Source organism: Ornithorhynchus anatinus, chromosome 13 (genome assembly GCF_004115215.2).
Source record: "Ornithorhynchus anatinus isolate Pmale09 chromosome 13, mOrnAna1.pri.v4, whole genome shotgun sequence".
In the NCBI taxonomy this organism is placed as follows: Eukaryota; Metazoa; Chordata; class Mammalia; order Monotremata; family Ornithorhynchidae; genus Ornithorhynchus; species Ornithorhynchus anatinus.
Genome location: NC_041740.1, coordinates 40,074,303 through 40,097,619, shown reverse-complemented (window position 1 = coordinate 40,097,619; position 23,317 = coordinate 40,074,303). Strand labels below are relative to the sequence as shown.

Genomic DNA, 23,317 nt, shown 5'->3' with positions numbered 1-23,317 from the left:
GGCGCAGTGGAGAAAATCACGGGCCTGGGAGTCAGGAGACTGGGGTTCTAATCCTGACACCGCCACCTGTCCGCTGTGTGACCTTGGGGCCAGTCACTTTAGAGTTATCATGGCCTCAGTGAAATGGGGATCCCAAACCCGCTTTCCCTCCTACTTTAGACCGCGAGCCCCACGCGGGCCGGGGATCCGACGGATATTAAGCTGCTTTCATTCATTAGTGTCTACTGAGTGCTTACTATGTCGTGGCTCAGTGGAAAGAGCCCGGGCTTAGGGGTCAGGGGTCGTGGGTTCGAATCCCGGCTCCACCACTTGTCAGCTGTGTGACCGTGGGCAAGCCACTTAACTTCTCGGGGCCTCAAGTTCCCTCATCTGTAAAATGGGGATGAAGACTGTGAGCCTCAAGTGGGACAACCTGATGACCCCGTATCTACCCCAGCGCTTAGAACAGTGCTCAGCACATAGTAAACGTTTAACAAATACCAAATATTACTATGTGCAGAGCACTGGACTAAGCGCTTGGGATGCACGAGTCGGCAACAGATATCTATCGCGGGCGTTTGGCACGGAGGGAACCCCTGACAAAGACTAAAGTCGCGTGGCTCAGTGGAAAGAGCCCGGGCTTGGGAGTCAGAGGTCATGGGTTCGAATCCAGGCTCAGCTGTGAGACTGTGGGCAAGTCACTTCACTTCTCCGGGCCTCAGTTCCCTCGTCTGTCAAATGGGGATGAAGAGGGCGAGCCCCACGTGGGACATCCTCAGGGTGGCTCAGGGGAAAGAGCCTGGGCTTCGGAGTCAGAGGTCATGGGTTTGACTCCCGGCTCTGCCACTTGTCAGCTGTGTGACTGTGGGCGAGTCACTTCATTTCTCTGTGCCTCAGTTACCTCATCTGTAAAATGGGGATTAACTGTGAGCCTCACATGGGACAACCTGATGACCCTGTATCTACCCCAGCGCTGAGAACAGTGCTCTGCACACAGTAAGCGCTTAACAGATACCAACATTATTACATCCTGATCACCTTCTATCCTTCCCAGCGCTTAGAACGGTGCTCTGCACCTAGTAAGCGCTTAACAAATACCATCATCGTTATTATTATTCCTCACACCAGGTGGTTCGCGGGTCCCGGACGGAGGCCAGCGGTGGAGGTTTCAGCGATGGCGGGTCCTCGAGGTCGGCGCGTCCTCGAGGTCGGCGCCCGGCCTAGCTTCGCTGGCTAATTAAGTACCTGCGAGCGGGAGCAAAAGGTGGCAGGTTAAAGAAGTTGTGGCCAAACAGTTCCCTGCCAACCGCAGCCCCCCCCCGGCCCCCGCTCAACGGGTGCGGCCCCACGCCAACCGCCAACCCGCCGCGCGGCCCTCGTACGCGGCCTCGGCGGAGCCCTCGGAACAGCGTTCGGCGCGTAGGAGAAGCGGCGCGGCTCAGTGGAAAGAGCCCGGGCTGGGGAGTCAGAGGTCATGGGTTCCAATCCCGCCTCTGCCACTTGCCCGCCGTGTGACTTTGGGCAAGTCACTTCACTGGGCCTCAGTTCCCTCGTCTGTAAAATGGGGATGAAGACCGTGAGCCTCCCGTGGGACCACCTGATGGACCCTGGATCTCCCCCCGCGCTTAGAACAGGGCTCTGCACCTAGCGAGCGCTTAACAAAGACCAACGTTATTATTATTAAAATAATGATTACGGTGTGGGTCAGGGGCTGGGGGAGCGGGCCGTCCCCAGGGGTCGGGGCCAAAATGGAGGGAGGCCCCTGGAAGGGACAAAACAGCGGGAAAGAGCCCGGGCTGGGGAGTCAGAGGTGAGGGGTTCGAATCCCCGCTCTGCCCCTTGTCAGCTGGGGGACTGTGGGCCAGTCCCTTCTCTGGGCCTCAGTGACCTCATCTGGAAAATGGGGATGAAGACTGGGAACCTCCCGGGGGACCACCTGATGACCCCGTCTCTCCCCCAGCGCTTAGAACAGTGCTCGGCACCTAGTAAGCGCTTAACAAATACCCACATTATTATTCTTATCCCAGCGGGGAGGAACCACCTGCGGGGGAAGCTGAGGAGGAGGAGGAGGAGGAAATGGGGGGGGGGGGGAAGGGAGGGGCGCGGGGCGAAAGCCGTTGAGGCGTCAACGCCCCGCCCCCACAACGCCCGCCGGGCCGCGTGCCGGGCGGGGCGCGCGGCCCCTCCCCTCCGCGCGCGAGCCCGGGAGCCAATCACCTCGCCGCTCGAGGGGGGGGGAGGGGGGAAAAACGCAGAGCGCGCAGGCGCGCGCGCGAGAGGCCGTTAGGCCAGCCCCCGAGGACTACAACTCCCGGCAGGCCTCGCGCCGCCCCCAGAAGGCCACGGGCCCCGGCGGGCGGCGCGCGGCCTGCTGGGATTTGTAGTTTCCGGACGCGGGGGGGGGGGGGGGTTCGTGCGGCCCAGCTGCGGGCGAAGCGGAGCCCCGGGCCTCGGCGGGGGCGGAGCGCCGTGCGGGCCCCGAGGGCGGCACCGTCGCGCCCTCCCGCCGCTGCCCCTTTAAGGCCGGCCCCGGCGGGGAGGGGGCGGGGTCTCGGGTTGGGGGAGGAGAGACGAAGAGGCCCGGTGGGGGCCATTCCCCTGCTCGGCCGGTCCGGGGACGGCACCGTGACCCTTGACCTCTGACCCCGCGCGCCCCCCGCCATGGGGTCTCGGGCCTCCACCCTGCTGCGCGACGAGGAGCTGGAGGAGATCAAAAAGGAGACCGGCTGTGAGTCGGGGGGGGAGGCGTCTACTACCTCCACTCTTAGGGGCCTCTTTCTGGCCGGATTGGCCTTTCCCAGCGTCTAGCGCAGTGCTCCGCACCCCGTAAGCGCTCAGCTGAGTGAACGCATCCATGCAGTCGGGTTTACCGAGCGCTTGCCGGGTGCGGAGCACTGCGCTAAGCGCTTGGGAGGGACCGGTCGGCACCGGACGGAGACCGTGTCTGCCCAACGACGGGGTCTGTGCACCGTAAGCCCGTCAAACGGCAGGGACGGTCTCTATCTGTTGCCGACTTGTCCCTTCCAAGCGCTTAGCGCAGTGCTCCGCACCTAGGAAGCGCTCAGTAAATACGATTGAATGAATGTGCCATGCAGTCGTATTTATTGAGCGCTTGCCATGTGCGGAGCACTGCGCTGAGCGCTTGGAAGGGACGATTCGGCAACAGACGGAGGCCCTGCCTGCCCAGCGACGGGCTCCCGGTCTAAACGGCGACCTTTGACCCCGAGGAACCCCTTGACCCCCCCCCCGCCCCAAATTCTGCAGCAGCAGCAAGCCGGACCCCCGCCCCTGGTTCAGCCCTTCCTCCCTCCCCCTCCCCTTTTTTCGTACCATATTTATTAATAATGATGATGATGATGGTATTTGTTAAGCGCTTACCATGTGCCAAACACTGTGTTGATGATAGTAATGATGGTAGTTAAGCGCTTACTATGTGCCAAACACTGTGTTAATGATAGTAATGATGGTATTTAAGCGCTTACTATGTGCCAAACACTGTGTTAATAATGATAGTAACGATGGTATTTAAGCGCTTACTATGTGCCAAACACTGTTAATAATAGTAATGATGGTATTTAAGCGCTTACTATGTGCCAAACACTGTGTTAATAATGATGATAGTAATGATGGTAGTTAAGCGCTTACTATGTGCCAAACACTGTGTTAATAATGATGATAGTAATGATGGTAGTTAAGCGCTTACTATGTGCCAAACACTGTGTTAATGATAGTAATGATGGTAGTTAAGCGCTTACTATGTGCCAAACACTGTGTTAATGATAGTAATGATGGTAGTTAAGCGCTTACTATGTGCCAAACACTATGTTAATGATGATGATAGTAATGATGGTAGTTAAGCGCTTACTATGTGCCAAACACTGTGTTAATGATGATAATAGTAATGATGGTATTTAAGCGCTTACTATGTGCCAAACACTCTAATAATGACCATGATGATAGTAATGATGGTATTTAAGGGCTTACTATGTGCCAAACACTGTGTTGATGATGATGATGATAATAGTAATGATGGTATTTAAGCGCTGACTATGTACCAAACACTGTTACTAATGATGATGATGATAATGATGGTATTTAAGGGCTTACTATGTGCCAAGCACTGTGGTGATAATGATGATAATAATAAGCCCTGTTCCAAGCGCAGGGTTAGGTACAAGGTGATTAGGTTGGGCGCAGTCTCTGCCCCACGTGAGGCTCACACTCTTCATCCCCCTTTTACAGGTGAGGTAACTGAGGCACAGAGAAGTTAGGGATTTGCCCAAGGTCACGGAGCAGACAAGTTGTGGAAGTGGGGATTAGAACCCACAACCTCCCGACTCCCCAGCCCGTGCTCTTGCCACTAGGTCATGTAATAATGAGATGATGATAATGGTATTTATTAAGCGCTTACTATGTTCCAGGCCCTGTGCTAGTCGCTGGGGTAGACCCAAGCTAAGCAGCAAGCAAACCGATTTGTTATTATTAATCAGTTATTAAAATAAACAGGTTGGACACAGACTCTGCCCCACACGGGGCTCTCAGTCTCAATCCCCATTTTACAGTTGAGGGACTGAGGCCTAGTGAAGCGATTTGCCCAAGGTTACACAGCAGACAAGGGGCGGGGGCAGAATTAGAACCCAGCGCCTCCTGACTCCCAAGCCGGGGCTGTATCCTCTAGGCCATGCTGCCTCTCCTCCCCTGCCACAATAGAGAAAAATAAAAATACAGCTTAATTCAACACTTCCCTCTGCCCTGCAGAAATTGCCCAGAAATGATATAAGAACAGATTGTCAGAACCATGGCCAAATGTGCAAAAAACCCCCCCAAAACTGGTAGATTCTTGTCTGGTATAGAGTCGGGGTCTCCCGGAGCCAGAGCTGACCCAGTGCTATCAATCACTCAGTGGTATTTATTGAGCGCTACTATGTGCAGAGCACTGTATCAGTAGCTTGGGAGAGCCTAGTACAGCAGAATTCATTCAATAGTATTTATTATTTATTGAGCGCTTATGTGCAGAGCACTGTACTAAGCGCTTGGAAAGACACCTTTCCTGCCCAAAACGAGTTTACCATCTAGAAGGGGATAAAAGTGGAAAATGCGATTTCGGGACTGACGTGGAAGAGAAGTCATGATCTATAGGAGGACCCTCCATCACCCCTCCAGACCGTAAGCTCATTGTGGGCAGGGAATGTGTCTGTTTTATTGTCCTCTCCCAAGCGCTTAGGACAGTGCTCCGCACCCAGTAAGCGTTCAGTAAATACGAATGACTGACTTCCTTTAGCGGACACCTCAAGAGATAGTTGGGATTTGCTCATCTGACTTTAGGAATGAGCGTGCAAGCCAAGGAAATTCATTTACTGTGCAAATCAATTGACTTCTGGCCCGGGGTTTAACAAGAGTTAGCAGTAGTTAAGGGATTGGGTGTCTTCCAGGTAGCCTGGCCTGAATTTGTACCAGGAACCAGGCGAATGCAGACCCATCCCCATCTCAGGCAATCCGCGGTATTTATGGAGTGCTTTCTTTGTGCAGAGCACTGAACTAAACGTTTGGGAGAGGACAAACCAACAGAGTTGGTAGACAGGGTCCTGGCCCGCAAGGAGCTCGAAATTTAGAGGGGCCGGTCAAAGCCACTCAGTTTAGGGAAAAAAGGAATTTAATCTCCATCATTAGCTGGCTTTGCCTTTACATAGGCCCTGGAACAACATGTGCTTTCAGTATTCGGGTGGTTGGATGCATTTTTATTACCCTATTTATTTTGTTAATAAGGTGTATATCTCTTTGATTCTATTTATCTTGTTGATGTTGTCTTATTTTTGTTTCGTTCTGTTTTGCTCTGCTGTCCGTCTCCCCGGTTTAGACCCTGAGCCCGTCATCGGGCGGAGGTGGTCTCTATCTGTCGCCGAATTGTAATAATGTTGGTATTTAAGCGCTTACTATGTGCCGAGCACTGTTCTAAGCGCTGGGGTAGACACGGGGGAATCAGGTTGTCCCACGTGGGGCTCACAGTCTTCATCCCCATTTTACAGATGAGGTAACTGAGGCACAGAGAAGTTAAGTAACTTGCCCAAAGTCACACAGCCGACAAGTGGCCGAGCCGGGATTCGAACCCGTGAACTCTGACTCCAAAGCCCGTGCTCTTTCCACTGAGCCACGCTGCTTCTCTGTGGATTCCAAAATTGTCCATTCCAAGCGCTTAGTCCAGTGCTCTGCGCATAGTAAGCGCTCAATAAATACAATTGAATGAATTAATGAAGCAAACAGCTGGTTGGGGATGTGTGAATTTGATCAGTCGGTGGTATTGAGCGCTCAGTATGGGCAGAGCACTGTAGTGCGCGCCTGGGAGAATACGATAGAACAGGATTCACTTTGCCGGGACAACGCATGCCCGCTAGAATGCTGGGGGCCGCGGGGGAGGGCTTGCGGGGCTTTTTATCACAACCTTCCAAAAATGTAACCAGACAGAAGGTGGAGCTGGTCATAATAATAATAAAATTGGTATTTTTTAAGCCCTTACAATGAACCAGCACTATATTAAACCAGCTAATCACAGGGGAGGGAGACCCTGTCTCACATGGGGCTCATGGTCAATTCAGTTGTATTTATTAAGTGCGTACTGTGTGCAGAGCGGGGAGAACTGGGGTTGAATCCCCGTTGTACTTGCCCAAGGTCAAACAGACAGGTGGGAGGGGTGGGATTAGAACCCAGGCCCGTAGTCTTCCACTAATAATAATAATGTTGGTATTTGTTAAACGTTTACAATGTGCTGAGCACTGTTTTAAGCGCTAGGGTTGATACAGGGTCATCAGATTGTCCCACGTGGGGCTCACATTTTTTAATCCCCGTTTTTACAGGTGAGGTAACTGAGGCACAGAGAAGTGAAGTGACTTGCCCACGGTCACCCAGCAGACAAGTGGCAGGACCGGGATTAGAACCCATGACCGCTGACTCCCAAGCCAGGCTGCATCTCCCTTCCCCTTCCTCCCCGCTCCCTTCCTGCCCGTCCCCATTGGGATGAGAATCGTTTCAGTCCCCGACCTTGGCCCACCAAGGCAGGTGGGGGTGGAAGGAGCAGCGCGGCCTAGTAGAAAGAGCCCCGCCGCCTGTCCGCTGTGTGACCTTGGGCGAGTCGCTTCACTCTGCGCCTCACTTTCCCCATCTGTCAAATGGGGATTAAGACCGTGAGCCCCATGTGGGACGGGGACGGTGTCCAGCGTGGCTACCTTGAATCTCCCTCAGCGTTTAGGACCGTGTCCGGCACATAGAGAGCGCTTCAATATCATTTATCCAAAAGAAAAAAAAAAGAGGGACTCTGGGTGAATCAGAAAGCTGGTTTGGGGCCGATCGGACCAACATTTCAAGGGGAAAGTGTATTTTGGCCGTATCGGAGGGCTCTTTCAGTGGGGGGAAAAGTGAAAAGATTTGAGGCAATATTATCATTACTCACTCCTGGCCCGGCATTTTAGGATGGTGAGCGTTGTGTAGATCTGCTCCGACTTTTTAACGGGCGTCTTTAATGGGACATTTCTCCTCAGAAATGGAGGCTCCCCCCTCGAAATCCCTCCCCGAGATTACTGTAGACCAACCGACTTGGTGATTGGAAGTGGGGTTTAAAGGTACCTAGAATCGATGGATGGTATTGATTGAGCTCAAACTGGGAGCCCCGTGTGGGACAGGGACTGCTTAGTCCAACTTGCCTAGTCTTGTGTCCGTCTAGGCGCTCAGTACAGTGCTTAGCACATGGCGTTTAAAAATGGTATTTAAGTGTGTCAGAGCCTGGGAAAGTATGTCGGTTTGATTCGTTGAGCGCTTCCTGGGTGCAGAGCACTGTCCTAAACGCCCGGGAGAGCGCACTATAACAATCTAACAGACACGTTCCCTGCCTATGGCAAGCTTACAGTCTGGGGGGAGCCGGACGTTAGTATAAATAAATAAAATTACAGATAGGTAACGCAGCAGAGTTGGCCTTGAAAATAGTAAACGCCTCCCGAAGCTCCTTGCCTATTGGGTAGTGTGGAGGAGGTGACGAAAACTAATTTGGGATATTCCCGTGGCTGGTCTAACTCATTTCGCTTCAGCGAATGAAAATCTGGCCTGACGAGCGGCGGCTTTGGGGAAAAGAGAGTAGGCTCTTCCGTGGGAAATAGCGACTGGGATCAGAATTAAGAATAATACTAGTATTTACGTGATTTCTGTGGGCCAAGCACTGTACCGAGACACAGACCGTTCTCCCCGTGGAGCTTAGGGTCTGAAGGGCAGGGACAACTGCCGGTCTAGAAGCAGCGTGGCCTAGTGGCTAGAGCCCGGGCCTGAGAATCGGAAGGTCCCGGGTTCTAATCCCCGCTCCGCCCCTTATCTGCCGTGTGACCCTGGCCAAGTCACTTCACTTCTCCGGGCCTCAGTTATCTCCTCGGCAGAGTGGGGATTGAGACGGTGATCCCCTCGTGGGACAGGGACTGTGTCCAACTTGATTTGCTTGTATTCCCCCCCCCCCCAGCGCTCAGTGCAGTGCCTGGCATATAGTAAGCGCTCAAATGCCGTCATGTAGTGTAGTGGCCTTCGAAACGTCAGTCATGTTATTTCTAGAATACCACGGAAGCGCTAGCCTATATTTATATAAAATCACAGCAGGATTCCACGTTCCAGGCCGCTTCGTTCCTGAGGACCTGCCCCATTTTTTTCCCAACACGTGGGCGGAAGTTTGGTTTCGGAATGCCGGGGAGTGGAGGGGCGCCCCTCTTCTCTACAATTCCCAGCGGGGCTCGGTGGAAAGAACCCGAGCTTGGGAGTCAGAGGTTATGGGTTCGAATCCCGGCTCTGCCACTTGTCAGCCGGGTGACGGTGGGCGAGTCACTTCACTTCTCCGTGCCTCAGTGACCTCATCTGTAAAATGGGGATTAACTGTGAGCCCCACGGGGGACCACCTGATGACCCTGGATCTCCCCCAGCGCTTAGAACAGTGCTCTGCACCTAGTAAGCGCTTCACAAAGACCAACATTAATTCCCTCCCTCCCCACCCTTCCGGTAGGCTTCCGGTGGTGACTGCTAGACAGCTACCTGAGAGTAGCTCGCTGTGGGCAGGGACTGCGTCTCTTTATTTTTGCACTCTCCCAAGCTCTCAGTACAGCGCTCTACATACCATAAGCGCTCAATAAATATGATTGATTGAGTAAATGGATACCCCGGAGGGGGTGTGAGCGGGGACAAGGCCGGGAGAAAACGGGAAAAGGAGAAAGACCAGCGGGAGGGGAAAACCAGAGAGGAAAGGAGGGGGATGAGGAGGTGGGAAGGCAGAGATGGGAAGAGGGCCAGAGGAGCGCGCAAGACAGTTGAAGGAACAGAAGAGAAACGGGGACAGAGGGTCCTGGGACGAGAAATGGAGGAGGAAACCCTAGAGGGAGAAGAAAACGAACCAACGAGTGGAGAAAGATGAGCGGAAAGAGAGGGAAAGTTCATTCGGTCGTCTTTATCGAGCGCTCACTCTGTGCAGAGCACCGTACTGAGCCCTTGGGCCGTACGGTTCCAAACAGAAGAATCAGGGAAAGAGGAGGGAGGAAAAAGACTCCGACCCAATCCAGTTATCATCTCCAATCTAGCCCAGCGCTTAGAACGGTGGTACATAGGAAGCGCTGAACAAATAGCTTTATTGTGATTACAAGCGAGGTGATCATCATAATTGTGGTACTGCTGCGTGCCCAGCACTGTACTGAGCGCTGAGGTAGTTGCAAGAGGTAGAGAAGCAGCATGGCTTAGTGGGTCGAGCACGGGCCTGGGAGGCGGGAGGTCGTGGGTTCGAATCCCCGCTGCGCCGCCGGTCCGCTGGGTGACCCTGGGCGAGTCGCTTCACTTCTCTGGGCCTCAGTTCCCTCAGCTGTAAAATGAGGGTGGAGACTGTGAGCCCCACGTGGACTGGGGACCGGGTCCAACCCGATTTGCTCGGATCCACCCCGGTGCTTAACACAGGGCCTCGCACATAGCAAGCGCTTAATAAATACCAAAATCATTATTGTTATCACAATAATCAGGCCCCTCACGAGGCTCACAGTCTAAGTAGGAGGGAGGACGGGTATTGAATCCCCATTTTTGCAGATGAGGGATCCGAGGCCCAGAGGAGCGAAGCGACTCACCCGAGATTACGCAGCAAGTACGCGGCCGGGCCGGGATTAGAACCCAGGTCCTCTGACTCTGGGGCCCGAGCTCTTTCCACTAGGCCACGCCGCCCCTCGGCGAGGAAGAGGAAAATGGAGGGAAGCATCCGGTCGCCGGGAGGAGTGATTGGCTTTAACGCAGTAACCCTGGATCGATCGATGGCACTGATAGAGAGTCCCCCTGGATAAGGAAAGCTATCAAGCGTTTGGAAGAGTGCAGAGCTCAACTCCGTGTCTCCCCTTGCCCCCTCCTCGTGAACTTGAACCCCTGAAAATCGACACGGGGCATTACTCATTCCAGTTGAAGGTCACCCAAGGCTTGGGAACTTGCCCTTTGGCTTCTAATCTGGCTAATTAGGCAACCTTCTTGGCTACTGGTGTGTCCCGGAGTGGAACTCCTTCAAGGCTCTTATAATAACTTGCCTTCTTGCTCCAGGTGAGGAACGGCCTAGGTTAAGGAAGTAATAAAAGAGATTAATTCACATACCTTACTACCTACGTGGCCCTCTCGGAGCTTTATTTATTTACCTTTATGGTATCTGTTAGGCGTTTACGTGCCGGGCGCCGTCCTAAGCGCTGGGGTAGATACGAGCTAATCGGAGTGGACACAGTCCATGTTCCACGTGGGGCTCGGTCTTCATCCCCGTTTTACAGATGAGGGCACTGAGGCCAGGGAAGTGAAGTGGCTTTCCCAAAGTCACACAGCAGACAAGGGGCGGAGCTGGGATCGGAACCCAGGTCTTCCCGGCTCCCAGGCCCGGAGCCGGGGGCCTTCGGTCTCCGCCTTCTCACGCCCCTCGCCTTTCCCTCTTCGTCCGCCGTTCCCCCGCTCGCTCTCCGTGCCAACCTTCTCCCCCTAACTCACTCTCACCCGCCCTCCCTCTCCCGGTTAATTCCGAGAGCCCCTCGCCCCCTTCTCGGCCACGCGTCGGGGTGGGATCGTGGTCGGAGCTCTTGGACGGCGACCCGGTCGGCACTCGGGTTCCGGGCGTCGTCGGGGGCGGCCAGAGGTTTCGGGACTTGGCGGGGGCTCTGGGCCGGGAAAGATCAGCTGACGCCCTCTGAATGTTGAACTCTGCTCAGAGAGAGTTGCTCTTAACCCCGAGAAGAGTGGAGTTTACCCGGTCCCCAGGGGAGATTGAGCTGTGGTGGTTATAGGCGACGGGAGCAGATTTTTATGGCTCTAGTTGTCCCGAAAGTAGTCGTAAAGCCTCAGATAATCAAAACAACAACAGTAATACTGGGGTAGATACAGGGTAATGAGGTTGTCCCACGTGGGGCTCACAGTCTCCATCCCCATTTTCCAGATGAGATCGCTGAGGCACAGAGAAGTTAAGCGACTTGCCCAACGTCCCACAGCAGACAGGTGGCGGAGCCGGGATTAGAACCCGCGTCCTCTGACTCCCGAGCCCGGGCTCTTTCCGCTAAGCCACGCTGCTCCCCTCACTAAAGGGACGAACCTGATGATATATTTTTAAAAATCCCCTTATTGCGTCCCACCCAGTCTTCCTTGGGCACCGATTAAAAGCCTGTGCTCGGGATTAAGCAGCAGACCCACTAAAAAGTCATTTTATTGCATTCGTCATTTCATCCTTCTTTTTGTCGGGGGATTAGGGCAACGGGGGAGGAGAGGAATTGGAGGCCCCTGTTTTTATTTGCACGTTGCCAGGAGATACACACCCTTTGGCCAGTTTGGAAGACACAGCTGGGAGCTACAACCTGCCCCGTGGGAAACCTTCGAATCTGACGCGACATAAAATCTAGACGGCTTCCCTAAAAATTCTTCCTCCGGAGCCTCACTTGAAGGCCCCTTGATTGAATCTGTTTAGTAATCAATGCGATTTACTGAGCGGCTTCTGTGGGCGGAGCACCTCGTTAAGCGCTCGGGAGAGCGTGATTGTCTGTTGTGTGACCTTGGGCGAGTCACCTCGCTTCTCTGGGCCTCAGTCGCCTCAGCCGGAAAACGGAGATTGAGACTGTGAGCCCCTCGTGGGTCAGGGACGGTGTCCGACTCCACTTGCTTGTATCCACCCCGGTGCTCAGTACGGCGCCTTAACACACCACGGTTATTATTATTATTATTATACCTACCATGATTATTGATTAGTGGACGTGATCCCGGTCCTCAAGGAGCTTACCATCCAGCAGAGGAGACGAAGTCAATTATAGATAGGAGGAAGAAGGAAAATGGGGTCTGCACTTGATCGATCGTATTCCTCGAGCGCTCACCGTGTGCAGAGCACTTAAAAGTCCAGCCTGCTTGGCACCGTGATGCCTAACGCCAGCCTCCTGGAGCGTCCCTCGATCTCGTCTCCCTGGCCGCCGTCCTCTCGCCCACGTCCCGCCTCTGGCCTGGATCGCCCATCCCCTTCCCACTTTCAGAGCCTTATCGAAGGCCCGTCTCATCCGGGAGGCTTTCCCTGACTAAGCCCTCGTTTCCTCTTCTCCCAGACTTCTCCCTTTATTCACCCCCGCCTCGGCCCCACGGCGCTTACCTACGCATCCGGAGCTTATTTACTTATATTCACGTCCGACTCCCCCTCTGGACCGTAAGCTCGTCGCGGGCGGGGATTGCGTACTCACCCGAGCGCTCGCCGCAGAGCCCTACACGCAGTCAGCGCTCGATAGGTACAGTGGACTGACTACGACGCAGCGGAGGTGGTAGGCAGGGTCCCTGTCCGGAGGGAGCTCACGGTCTTGAGTGAGGTACGTGAGGTTCGTAGGGTAGAAACAGCACGGCAGCCTAGCGGAAAGAGCACGGACCTGGCCGTCGGGAAACCCGGGATCTAATCCCAGCTCTGCGACTTTCCCATCACTGCTCCGCGCCTCAGTTTCCTCATCTGTAAAATGGGGATTCGGCGGTTGAGCGCCACGTGGGACAGGGACCGTGTCCGACTATTATTATCATTAGCCACAAAAGAGCTACAGCGGGCGACGGGGCTTCCGCGCTTAGACGGCACCGACGGGCCGAACGGGCCGCAGGGGAGACTAGAGGTTTGTCGGTCAGTGGTATTCGTTGAGCTCCTACTGCGGGCAGAGCACTGTACTAAGCGCTTGGGAGAGTACGACGTACCGATAAACAAGACTCATTCCCTGCCCCCGATGAACTTAGAGTTTGGAGGGGGAGGAAGACACGAAGAGAAATAAAAATATTCATCATTCAGTGATATTTATTGAGCGCTTACTATGTGCAGAGCATTGTACTAAGTGCTAGGAATATACAATCCGGCAACAGATTGTAGAGACAAAAATAGATATGTACGGAAGTGCCGTGGGGCTGAGAAGGGGGATGAATACGGGGAGCAACAGAGGAGGGAGTGGGTTATTCCCCAGAGGCCTCCCAGGGGAGCAGGGCTCTGAAGATGGGTGAGTTGGAAGAGTGGGAGCTGGGGCGTGGTGGGAGGAGGGGGTCGGGAGGGAGAGAGCTGCCGATCTGGAAACCCGTGGGTCTCCGGGGAGCCCTGCCTCGGTGGGGAAGGGCCCGCTAATCGTGTCTTCTGTCTGCTCTTTCTCAGTTTCCCACAGTCAGATCACCCGCCTGTACAGCCGATTCACCAGCCTGGACAAAGGAGAGAATGGGACGCTCAGGTAGGCCGCGCCTCTCTCTCTGGGAGACTCTCTCTGCCTCCCACCCTTTGGTTGACGACCAGTCGGTCAGTAAGTGCTATGTATTGAGCTCTTGGGAGAATAGAATAAATCCCCTTCCCCGAAGGAGTTTACAGTCTAGGGGGGCAGACGGGCATCACAGTGACCGCTGCCCTGTTGGGGAAGCAACCAAATAGTAGAATATGCACATAAGTGCTCCTGAGTGGGGGTAGAGTGAGTGCTTAGGGGTGGGGACCCAAGGGCAGAAGCCGCCGTGTGACCTCGGGCACGTCGCTTACCTTCTCTGTGCCTCAGTTATCTGTAAAATGGGGATTAAGAGCGTGAGCCCCATGCGGGACAGGGATCGTGTCCAACCCGATTAGCTTCTATCCACCCCGGCGCTTAGCAGAGGGCCTGGAGCGTAGCGATGCTGTCCCGGGACTTCGGCCGACTGCCCGTCCCACCGCGGGCGAGGCGGTGCGGGCCCGGGGCCGCGCCCCGGTTAACCTGGTCCGGGGAGGCCGCCGAACCCGTTGGTCCGGGTCCCCCGCCGGGGGTCGGAGGCTGTGGCGGCTTAGCACCCAGTAAGCGCTCAGTAAGTATGAACGAATGGCAGGAGGTGCTCTTTTTTTTTTAAAAAAAAAAAAAAGTGGTGTTTCTTAGGCCCTTACTATGTGTGAAGCACTGTTTTAAGTGCTGGAGGAGATACAGGTGAATGAGGCTGGACCCAGTCCTAAGTGGCCGGGAGAACTGAGGCCCGGAGAAGTGAACGGACTTGTCCAAGGTCACTCAGCAGGCAAGTGGAGAAGCTGGGATTAGAACCCAGACCCCGGCTCCATCTACTAGGCCTCCCTGCTTCCAAGCGCGTAGGTGGACCCAGCCCTCTGGTCCCGGGGCCCGCACTGACTCACTGCCGGAAGCAATTCCGCGGTTTTTCGGCTGGCTCACGTCACGAGATGAAAATGATTCCGCCCTGTGTGGCGGGGGGGGGGTGGCAGGGAGGAGCCGGGAGGCGCCTGGCACCCGGAGGAGGATAAAGGGGAGTCTGTTCCTCGGAAGGAGCCTCTGGAAGCCGGCCAGCGGCCGAGGCCGACGTCACGGGGCCACGCCAAGCCAGCGGGACCGGGCCGGGCTCCGGGCAGAGAGCTCTGAGGTCAGCGGGGGGCAACCGACCCCCCAGAGCGGGCCCCGCCAACCGGAGATTTCTGCACCGCGGTCGGGAGGTCGGCGACCTCCAAGTCACCTTTAAAATCCAGGGGTTAGGTGGGCCCTTGTGACGGGTTAAAGTTTAAACCCCCACGTGAAGGGACGGACTGCTTTCCCGCCGGTTCGAAGATGGCGCCGGTTGAGCGGTCCCCGTCCTGATGGGCCGGTGCTCTACCCACTAGGCCACACTGCTTCCCTAGAGTCTCCTCCCCCCCAGACTCTCCCCAGGCAACCACCCTAGTCCTGCTTCGGGAGAGCCTGGATGTTGAGCGGAGCAAAGGAGGTTTGCCTTCAGGGCCCTGGCAGGTCAGCATTCCAGCATTCCAGCCGGCTCCTGATGCGGGTGGGCGGCGCCCGCCTACCCGCCCAGCTCCCACCCCGGGGCCCCTGTGGCCTTCACACCCGGGCCCCGCCCGTGCCACCCTCTTCCAGGAAGGAAGCCCGAGGCCTTGAGCAAAAGTCTGAGGTGACCCACCGAGGAGCAGCGAAGACGGGGCACGGGCCCGGGAGTCGGAAGGACTTGGGATCTAATCCCAGCTCGGCCGAGTCGCTCGACTTCTGGGACTCCGTTCCCTCATCCGCAAAATGGGGATCGAGGCCGTGTCCGAGCCGATCAGCTCGTATCCCTCCCAGCGCTCAGTCCAGCGTCTGGCCCGGGGCAGCGGGTAGAGTCCGGGCCTGGGAGTCGGAAGGTAATGGGTTCTGATCCCGGCTCCGCCGCTTATGTGCTGCGTGACCTCGGGCAAGCCACTTCACTTCTCCGCGCCTCAGTTACCTCAGCTGGAAAATGGGGATGAGGACCGGGAGCCCTGTGGGGGGGACGGGGACTGTGTCCAACCTGACTTGCTTCAGTTTCAGCAATTGAATAAGAACTGTGACGGTTAAGAGCTTACTACACGCCAAGCAGGGTACCGAGCGCTGGGGTAGGTAGAAGATAATCAGGTCCCACACCGCTCACAGTGAGCGTAGTCTAGAGGCAGTGGGGGTCCGGTGGTGGAAGCCGTTTAATCTTGTGAATCCCAAAGCGTTTTTCGCTTCTCTCCCCGACTGTAGCCGGGAAGACTTTCAGCGCATCCCAGAACTCGCCATCAACCCTCTCGGAGACCGGATCATCAACGCCTTCTTCCCAGAGGGGTAGGTGGTCCCGGGCCTCTGTCCCGGCCAGGCCCCAGCCCCCGTCTGAGGAGTCCGTCGCCCCGGAGACGCCCTGGGGTTCTTGGGGGGGGGGCTCGAACTCTGCTCCCTCTCCCCGGACCCCCCCGAATTCCGAGTGCTCTCTTTCCCACGACGCCGGGGTTTGTCATCCCTCCTGGAATGAGCAGTGAGGTTGGAACTTTTTTGTCTTTTCAAATGGTGTTTGTTAAGCGTTTATTAAGTGCCAGGCACCGTACTGAATACCAGGGTAGATGCAAAGAGCAGGTATTGGCTCTCTCTATTGCTGAATTGTACTTTCCAAGCACTTAGTACGGTGTTCTGCGCACAGTAAGCGCTCAATAAATACGATTTAATGAATGAATACACGCCAATTGGGTTGGACACAGTCCCTGTCCCACATGGGGCTTAAGCAGTGTGAGAAGCGGCGTTGCCCAGTGGCAAGACCCCGGGCCTGGGAGTCAGAGGACCTGGGTTCTAATCCCGGATCTGCCACGTGTCTGCAGTGTGACCTTGGGCAAGTCACTTTCCTTCTCTGGGCCTCAGTTCCCTCATCTGTAAAATGGGGATGAAGACCGTGAGCCCCATGTGGGACAGGGACTGTGTCCCACCTGATTACAGTGCATCTGCCCCAGAGCTTAGAACAGTGCTTGGCACATAGTAAACCCTTAAGAAATACCTCTATTATCATTCTTCTTCTTCTTGCTAATAGTAATAGTAATCCCCATTTTACGGGTGAGGGAACCGAGGCTCAGACAAGTGAAGTGATTTGCCCAAGGTTACACAGCAGACAAGTGACAGTTAATGGAACTGTTAATTGCAACCGAAATACTGTTGACCTTTCGATCGGGGTCAAGACTGAGCCAAGCCCTTGGGCTCTCGGTCTCTGGCTAATTGCGGTCACGCGCTCGGGTGGAAAGTTTCAGGCTGGCTCGCGGTGTGAGCCTTCTCGAGAAGCCACGTGGCCCAGTGGGAAGGGCCCAGGCCTTGGAGTCAGGGGACGTGGGTTCTAATCCCGGCTCCGTCACTCGTCTGCTCTGTGACCTCGGGAAAGTCGCTTAAATTCTCTCGCCTCGGTTCCCTCATCTGTAAAATGAGGATTAAGGCTGTGAACCCTACGCGAAACAGGCACCGGGTCCAACCTGATTCGCTTGCGTCTACCCCAAGCGCTTAGAACGGCCCCTGGCGTATCGAAAGCGCTTAACAAATACCATTGAACAAAAAAGAAAAATCTAGTTGGGAGACGCCGGGGCACCCGAGTCTCCAGTCTCTTTTCCCGGAGTTGGGTTCCGGAAGTCCGGCCGGCCTCTCTGACGCCCTCCGTCCGTCTCCACCTCTCCCCGACAGAGAGGACCAGGTCAACTTTCGGGGGTTCATGAGGACGCTGGCTCACTTCCGGCCCATCGAGGATAACGAAAAGAGCAAAGACGTCAACGGCCCAGAGCCGCTGAACAGCCGGAGCAACAAGCTGCACTGTGAGGACCTGTCTTGTCTTCCCCGCCGTCTTCCCCTCCGTGGGGGACCGGAGTGGGACCCCTCTTCACGGTGGCGACGGGGAGCCGCAAACCTATCAGACCCGCGTCTTCAGCACCCTCCCTCCCACTCTCTTTCTCCCTCTCTCCGTCAGTCAGTGGTATTTACTGAGCGCTTTCTGTGTGGACAGAGCAGCGGGAAGGGGGACGATTCAACCGATGGGGCAGACCCGTTCCCTGCCCAAGAGGAGCTTCAGATCTCGAGGGGAGAAGGCCAGGAAAGAAATGCTGTGGGGCGAATAAGAAGTGCTGCAAGGGGGCAGTTCCAAATGCAAGGGGGATGGAGGAGGGAGAGGGAGTCGGAGAAACGAGGGCTTCGCCCGGGAAGGCTTCCCGAAGGTCCCGTCCACCCCTTCGGAGCCTTATTCGAGTCACACCTCCTCCAAGAACAGCGTGGCCTAAGGGATAGAGAATGGGCCTGGAGGTGAGGAGGACCACGCGTCCTAATTCCGGCTGCTCTGTGACCTTGGGCAAGTCACTTCAGCAACCTCATCTGTAAAATGGGGATCAAGAATGGGAGCCTCGTCTGGGTCCTGGGCTGTGTTCAATTTGTATCTATCCCAGCGCTTAATACGGTGCCTGGACACAGTAAGGGCTCAGTTACCTTCATTTTTTTTTTTTAAAAAAAAAAAGCCCTTTGCTGACTAATCCCTCATCTCCTCTTCTCTCTCTCCCATCTGTGTCACCCTTGCATCCGGATCTGTAGCCTTTATTCGGCCCCACGGCATTTATGTGCGTATCTGTAATGCTGTAAATGTCTCCCCGTGAAGACTGTGAGCTCCTTGTGGGCGGGGAACGTGCCAGCCACTCTGTTAAACTGTTCTCTCCCAAGTGCTTAGTACAGGGCCCCGCACACCGAAAGTGCTCGGTAAATATGGATTGCAAACCCCCGGCGATGGCCGAGCGAGGGCGGAGGTGCCGGGATCTAGGGGCACCAGGCAGTGGTGGGTCGGGCAGAACTGGGCTGACTGGGCCGATGGGCTTTCTCCTCCTCACCCCCTTCCTGCCTTACTTCCTCCACACCCCTTTCCTGCCTGCCTTCTTTCCTCCACGCTTCCTCTCCTCTCCGAATCACCCGCCGGCCACGCTGCTGAGGATAATCCCCCTCTCTGGGGCCAACCGGTGAAACGCCAAAGGCTGGAGCTCTCAGACGGCTCCGGGCCTCGCGTCAGGGCGGCGGGAGAGGACCCCCCCCCCCGCTCTGCCTCTCACGCGCACCTGTGTCTTCTCTTCCCCACCAGTCGCCTTTCGACTCTACGACTTGGATAAAGACGACAAGATCTCCCGTGACGAATTGCTGCAGGTGGGTGTGAGCGGCGGGCTCGGGGTGGGGCGGTCTCTGACCTGATTCTTCGGGGAGCGAGAACAGCAGTCTCCCCCATCCCCACCCCGCCAAGCGCCAGCCCAACCGTGCCAACGTGGTTCTCGGGTCTCCCCCGGCCGATCCGGGGTCGTGCGGCGATCCCTTGGCGTCAGTTTCGGTTCAGTTTGTCGCTCCCCGTCGAACGGCACCAAAGCAGAGCGGTGAGGTGGGTGAGAATTGGGATGGGCCCCTCCCCCGGCTTCCTCACCCCCGCTGCTGGGCGGGAACCAAGACGGCCTCAGGAGAGGCGAGCCCAGGCTCCGCCCGTCCACTGCTCAGCTGGGCCCCTGGCAGAGTCTGATGACGCGGGAATTAATGGCTTTGCTTCTGGGGTGCTTCCCGCCACCCCGACCCGGAGACGGCCCGGCTCCCTCCGCCCCTCTGCCTGAGGTCCAGCAGGAGCGGGGCCGGTTTCAGGGTCCGTCCGTGGGGCGACCTCTTTGCCCTTGGTCTTTCTCTGGGGCCACGGGCCTGACTGGACGCCGCGCCGGACCCCCCCCGAGCGGTGGTGCCCGGCCGGTTGGAGCTGTGGTCTGGGCCGGGTGTGGTCATTTATTTATATTAATGTCTGTCTCCTCTTCCCGACCGTAAACTCGTGTGGGCAGGGAGCGTGTCCGTTATATAGTCGTACTTTGGCAAGCGCTTAGTACGGTGCTCTGCACACAGTACAATATAAGGATAAATAGGCACATTCCCTGCCCGCTACGAGCTTACCTTGTCCGGCTAGGGACAAGCAAGGGGCCTGAGACGTGGGGCTTTTGGATTCCGCCCTCCCTGGGGCGAGAAAAAGTGACGCGTCCCCCTCCGTCCGGCCTTCCCCCACCCCCTTGTTGGTCTGTCCGTCCGGTAGGTGCTGCGCATGATGGTGGGCGTGAACATCTCTGACGAGCAGCTGGGCAGCATCGCCGACAGGACCATCCAGGAAGCCGACCAGGACGGAGACAGCGCCATCTCCTTCACGGAGTTCGTCAAGGTCAGGAAGCCCAGCCCCAGCCCCCTCCCGGCCGGGCCGCTCGCGCTAAACTCCCCGGGAGGGCGGAAGGGCCGGGCGCTTCTGGGCCGGGAAGGGCCTAGGTTTCCTACAGGGTCCAGGATGCGGGTGGGAAGGGAGACGGGAACGGGATAAGTGTCTTCTCGATGTGCCCTACGTACTCCGCCCCTGCCTAATCACGCCGCCTGCCCGGCGTCCTTTCAGGTGCTGGAGAAGGTGGACGTGGAGCAGAAAATGAGCATTCGGTTCCTTCACTGATGGACGAGGCCCCACCCTCTCCCTTCCTCTCTAGTATTTAAGAAGTGGAACGTCAGTCTTCCCCACTGCCATGGTCCCCCCACCCCAGCGCCCCCGCTGCTCCCGCATGACCCACGCTACCCCCTCTCCACCCCGGCCCGGGGCTGGAGGATGCGGGGAGATGGCACCTCCCCCCTCCCCGCTTTGCCGGTCCCCTGCAACTCTGCCGCGGGGCGGGAGCTGTGAGCCGGCCGTGGCTCAGTCAGGCTTCCCCCCCCGCCGGGGCTCGGGTCGCCGCCCGCCCCCGTCGTGCCCGCCTCCCGCAGCTGCCGCTTGATTTCAAGTCTCGTGCGCCCCGCGGCCGGCCTCGCCGCCCGTTAGACCCTCACGTCTGGTCTGCCCTGGCTCTCGTGTCCAGTGAGGTCACGTGGCACGCCCTCAGCCCCCGGCCGCCCGTCGAGCTCTGGGAATCGGAGAAGCAGCTCCCGGCGGGGAAACCGACATCCCCGGATCCCCGGCCTGCGGAGGTCCAGGGATGGGCATCCCAACACTCCCGGGGTCACCCCAGTTCTCCCCACCTCCCATCTCCCGGCTCTTTACGGGTGGGAGGCCTCTAATTGGGACGGGGAGGAGGGCGGAGGGCCCCCGTCTGGCTTCAAGGCAGAGGGGAAGGCCGCGCGCCTGTGCCGGCCCCAGAAAATGGGGAAGCCCGATCGTCGGCAGGGGCCCCGAGGAAGTCCTGAGAGAGGAAGTCCTGACTCGCTCCGGTCCGAGAGATTTCAAGTCGGCCCCGCGTGTCTTGGAGAGATGCTGCCCCGCCGCCCACCGTAAGGGGCCGAGGAGTGCCCGGGAGCGGCGGCCCGGGGGACGAGGAGGCAGGAGGCCGGTGGGTCGACCGGAACGGTTTCTCCTCCGCCGGCCGCCCGGGTTCGTTTCCGGACGAGTCCGGCACTGTCTGGCCCTGCCCCCCAGAAAGGGCCGTTTCCCCCCCCCCCCCGGCCCTCCTTGCGCTTGCCCTCGGTGGGAGGAGGAGAGGCGACACGTAAAGATGCCCGGGGCGCTTGGGCAGGGAACGCTGCCCAGCGCCAAGCAGTGCCAAGCCCCGCGTCCTCAACTTTCCTCGTCTTGTTTTGTAAAACGTGTCGGGGCGGGAAGCGGGGAGGGCCCAGATCAGGATGGGGAGGTTCGGGCGGGTGGAATCGGCGCACTGGCGTAATGGAGGTATTGTATTCGAGGGAGGGATGGTCAGGCACCCATCTAGGATTGAGAAGGACGGTGAACTTTGAGGCTACGTGACCCGCTTAATTTTTGGTGGTTTTTTTTTTTTTTTTGGATAAAAATGTGCTTCTCCCCCCTCTCCCGCCCCCGGCTGTGTAGCAAACCGTTTCGATCCACGGTGGTGCCTTACTCTTCCGTTGAAGCTGTTCTCTTCGTCCATCAATAAATACGTCAGTGTTTAAAAACCAGTCGGGCGCTCAGCTCCTTCCTTGGGTCGGAGCGGAGAGCGGCCACTCCGAGCCCCCCCGGGGGCCGGGCACGGCTGAGCCCGGGGGGCCGGGCCACTGTTCTCCTGGCCCCGGGCCGAAGCGGCACCGCTCTGTTGGGCTCCGAGCCGGTGACTCAGAGTCCGGCTCTGATTCGGAGCCGGCTAGGAGAGCGACGGGAGCAAAGGGGACTCGGCTCGGGGTCCACCGTCCGGTTGGCCCCGCTCCTGGCCTCCCCACCCTCTCTCTGTACCTTGATCCCCTCTATCTCGCCACCGACTTCTCGCCTACGTCCTGCCTCCGGCCTGGAATGACCTCCCCCTTCCTAATCGACAGTCACTCCACCTACCTTAAAAGCCTTATTGAAGGCCCATCTCCCTGACTAAGCCTTCCTGTCCTCCCTCTCCCTGACTCGCTCTCTTTATTCACCACAGCCCTTATCTCCAAATCTATTCATTCATTTATATTAATTATAATATATTAATGTCTCCCCCTCTAGCTCATTGTGAGCAGGGAATGACTCTGTCCTATTGTACTTTCCCAAGTGTTCTGCACACAGTAAGCGCTCAATAGATACGGTTGACTGACACCCCCGGACCCGGTTTTAGCCTACGGGGCGGGAGAAGAACGCGGGCCGCAAACTCTCATTTCGCACTTGCCTCGGTCCATAGCTGCTCGACCGGTCAGAAGCTGATTCTCTACCCAGAAGGGCACTAGCGGCTCAGTAAAGAGGATCCCTGTAAAAAGTCCATCCTCAGGCGGCTAAATTCAGGTATTTATTAAGCACTGACGACGTGCCAGGCTCTGCGGCAGACACAAAATAATGGGATCGGACGCGGCTCCTGTCCCCGAAAAGCCTCCCGGACGGAGGGAGGGCAGGTATTACGGCCCCCTTTTACCCCGGAGGAAACCAAAGCACGGAGAAATAAAAGGGAGTGCCCAAGGTTATAGAGCAGATGAGTGGCGGAGCTGGGATTAGAACCCAGGCCCACTAGGACACGTTGCTTCTCAGCTGCCCTCCCCGCTCTCTGACCTCAAACGCTTGGTCAGTCTGGAGCGTGTTAATTAATTATGGAATTTGTTAAGCACTTACGGTGTGCCAAGCACTGGGGTAGATAAAAGGTTGGACGGCGGTCCCTGTCCCACAGGGGTCTCGCGCAGCCCTTAATCCCCATTTTACAGATAAGGTAACTGAGGCCCTGAGAAGTTAAGTGATTTGCTCGAGGTCGCACTGCAGGCACGTGACGGAGCCGCGATAATTAGGCAGGACCTCTGACGCCCGGGCCTGTGCTCCTTCCAATAGGCCGTGCTCCGAGCACTGCTTCCGAGTTCCGACTGAGCACTCGAGTTGATATATTCTGATTTCCACCGCCTGGATATTTTTATGCCTGTTAGAGCCTAAATTGCTGGTGGGTTTTTTCCCCCCAGAGCTTAATACAGTGCATTCCCCAGAGAAGTGCTGCTATCCTGCCTAATTTTGGAACGATCTCAAATGATCTTTATTCCCCCTCCCTTGGCTTGCACAACCCCAAAAGCAGCAAGGAGAAGCAGCGTGGTCTAGGGGAAAGAGCACACATCTGCAAGTCCGAAGGACCTGAGTTTTAATCCCCTCTCTGCCGTGAATCCGCTGTGTGACCTTGGCC

The 23,317-nt window shown here is 56.8% G+C and overlaps 1 protein-coding gene across 1 annotated transcript; it reads left to right on the top strand.

The window, feature by feature from the left end:
• The first annotated feature begins 2,503 nt into the window (after positions 1-2,503).
• On the top strand, positions 2,504-21,656 carry CHP1 (calcineurin like EF-hand protein 1). The gene is made up of 7 exons (XM_001520419.5): positions 2,504-2,707; positions 13,640-13,712; positions 15,969-16,049; positions 17,415-17,542; positions 18,841-18,902; positions 19,813-19,935; positions 20,158-21,656. Exons 1-7 carry the CDS (start codon positions 2,641-2,643, stop codon positions 20,209-20,211), a joined length of 588 nt encoding a protein of 195 aa, XP_001520469.2. The 5' UTR covers positions 2,504-2,640; the 3' UTR covers positions 20,212-21,656.
• The last annotated feature ends 1,661 nt before the right edge of the window (positions 21,657-23,317 follow it).

What these genes read in the sequence shown, in the direction of transcription:
- CHP1 (XM_001520419.5), top strand. Translation starts at nt 2,641, where the DNA reads ATGGGGTCTCGGGCCTCCACCCTGCTGCGCGACGAGGAGCTGGAGGAG. An exon ending in GGAGAGAATGGGACGCTCAG is followed by an intron (nt 13,713 to 15,968) that starts GTAGGCCGCGCC and finishes CCCCGACTGTAG; the next exon opens with CCGGGAAGACTTTCAGCGCA. An exon ending in CCGGAGCAACAAGCTGCACT is followed by an intron (nt 17,543 to 18,840) that starts GTGAGGACCTGT and finishes CTTCCCCACCAG; the next exon opens with TCGCCTTTCGACTCTACGAC.